This window comes from Chenopodium quinoa, unplaced genomic scaffold (genome assembly GCF_001683475.1).
Source record: "Chenopodium quinoa cultivar QQ74 unplaced genomic scaffold, ASM168347v1, whole genome shotgun sequence".
Classification (NCBI taxonomy): domain Eukaryota; kingdom Viridiplantae; phylum Streptophyta; class Magnoliopsida; order Caryophyllales; family Amaranthaceae; genus Chenopodium; species Chenopodium quinoa.
In genome coordinates, this window is record NW_018742733.1 from 12004 (window position 1) to 14624 (window position 2621).

Sequence of the window (2621 nt, forward strand, 5' to 3'; positions counted from 1 at the left end):
AAGTTTGCGAGAATGAAAATGAAATTTTCTCATCTCCCACATTCAAAGTCAATCTTCCTTCCTTCATATCAATCACCACTCCCGCGGTGTTCAAAAATGGTCTCCCCAAAATGAGGGGTACTCTTGAATTTTCCTCCATCTCCATTACTACAAAATCACACGGCACAAATACTCTTCCAACTTGAACTGGCACATCTTCAAGAATTCCCAAAGGTAGCCTAACCGTGCGGTCGGCTAGTTGTAAGGACATTCTTGTTGGTTTCAAGTCTCCAACTTTCAAGGTCTTTGCAATAGAATAGGGCATCAAGCTCACACTTGCCCCAAGATCACATAAAGCATCCATAGCTTCCAAATCTCCAATCTTCACCGGTATTGCATAGCTACCGGGGTCACCAAGCTTTTGGGGAAGCTTGTTTTGAATGATTGCACTCACCTCCTTAGGAAGGGAGATGGTTGCACTCTCTTCAAGCCTACTCTTGTTGGATAGAAGATCCTTCAAAAATTTTGCATAGGTAGGCATTTGTGACATAGCATGAAGAAAGGGGATGCTCACTTGAAGTCCTCTCATGACTTCAAGAAATTTTGAAAACTTCTCATTCAACTTCTTCTCTACAATTCTATGAGGAAACGGAATGGGAGGCTTATATACTCTCATAGGGGGATTTTCTATTCTTTCTTCATCTCCCTCGTCTTTCTTTGTGGCTCCCTCATCACTCTTTTGCTCTTTTCTCTCAACTTCAACTACTTCATTTTAAAAATCATCCTCACTTCTCACCACAACTCCCTCATCTCTCTTTTGTGGCTCCTCTTCACTCATAACCGGGCCCTCATAACCCCTTCCCGATCTCAAAGTGATAGCCTTAGCTTGCTCCTTTGGGTTCACTACCGTTGAGCTTGGAAAGTGACCACTAGGATTGGAGGATGAACTTCCAACTTGTTGTGCAATTTGAGCCAATTGGCCCTCCATTATCTTATTATGTGCTTGGAGTTGTTGGATGTTTGCATTCATCTCCGCATTGTTCCTTATTTTTTGAGTCATGAAAGTTTCAAGAACGGACTCAAGGCTAGTCTTTTGAGGAGGTGGAGGAGGAGGAGCGGGTTGGTTATATTGTGATCTTTGGTGGTTTTGATCCCTTTGGTTGGGATGGCGGTATGGAGCTTGTTGGTTTTGTGATTGAGGTTGGTTGTAGTGGTTTTGAGGTTGGGTTTGATTTTGGTTGTAGTTATTTTGTGGGGGGCCTTGGTTGTATTGCTTCCATCCCGTGTTATGTTGGGGCTTCCAACTTTGATTGTGGGATTGGGAGTATTGTTCATTCCTTTGCCCAATTGCCGCCGCTTGCTCTTGATTCGTTGAGTTGCAATAAGAGGACAAGTGATCATTTCCTCCACAAGTCTCACAAGACATGACTTGCGAGGAAGAGCTTGAGGGTGTGAGGGTGGCTTGATCTAGCTTGTGAGCTAGCATATCAAACTTTGATGCAATAAGATCTATTGCACTAAGATCATGAATTCCGCCCTTCTTTGTTTGAGGTTGCCTTCTATCACCTCCATATGCATAATGCTTGGCCACTTCTTCAATCATCTTGTATGCATCGTCCACCGATAGCTTTTTGAGGCTACCACCGGCCCCGGAATCAAGGTTGGCCCTTGAAATAGGAGTAAGACCGTCATAGAAGCTTTGTACAATGATCCATGATGTAAAACCATGGTGGGGGCATTTCCTTGTGTAATCTTTGAAACGCTCCCAAGCTTCACTCAATGTTTCATCAATGTCTTGATTGAAATTGGTGATCTTTCTTCTTAATTCGGCGGTCTTTTCCGGAGGACAATACTTTCCAAGAAAGGCTCTAGTGACTTCGTCCCATGTACTCAATGATCCCTCTTCAACCGTTCTCAACCAATGTTTTGCTTTATCACGGAGGGAGAATTGAAACATGTGCATACGGATGAACTCTTCCGAAATGTTTTTTTGCTTGATGGTTGTACACAACTCAAGAAATTTGTCCAAATGAGCAAAAGGACACTCATGAGGACTACCTCCGAATTGATCGCTTTGAATCATACGGATGAGTTGAGGTGAAAGTTCAAAGTTGTTTGCATTTGTGGTGGGAAGACGTATGCCACTCCGAAGTTGGAATGCGTTGGGGTGGTCATAGTCTCTTAAAAATGGTTGAGGAGGATTCTCCCCCATGTTATCTTCTTCGTTAGTTCCAAAAACCTCTTCCGGATCGGAATCCGAATATACAATGGAAAACTCGGGTGTGCCTTGCAAGAGTCTCCTCACGTTTCTCAAAGTCCTATTTAGCTCTGGATCAACGGGAATAAGCGGTGATTGCTTACTCTTTCGTGTCATGCAAAGTCAAACAAAGCTAAGAAAAACGTTAGCAATGACTATCGCAAGTTAAACACACATAAACAAAAATTAAGGTAAGAAAACCACTATACATATACACGCATCTAGTCTCATTCAACAATAATACATTCAATGTGACTTTGCCTCCCCGGCAACGGCGCCAAAATTTGATAGGCCGTCGTCGAGCCTACCAAAGATAATAATTCCTATCTTGGTCTCACTAACAATATTAAGGGTAAGAAAGGGTCGAACCCAAGAGAGGCGTTGA

At 43.0% G+C, this 2621-nt stretch overlaps 1 protein-coding gene across 1 annotated transcript; it reads right to left on the bottom strand.

Moving 5' to 3' along the window:
- Positions 1–751: 751 nt before the first annotated feature.
- LOC110723466 lies at positions 752–2191 on the bottom strand. Its single transcript, XM_021902823.1, has one exon. The coding sequence runs from the start codon at positions 2189–2191 to the stop codon at positions 752–754; it is 1440 nt and encodes a 479-aa protein (XP_021758515.1).
- Positions 2192–2621: the final 430 nt, after the last annotated feature.

Bases quoted from the DNA above. Each gene is read 5' to 3' on its own strand.
- LOC110723466 (XM_021902823.1), bottom strand. From the start codon at position 2,191: ATGGGGGAGAATCCTCCTCAACCATTTTTAAGAGACTATGACCACCCC.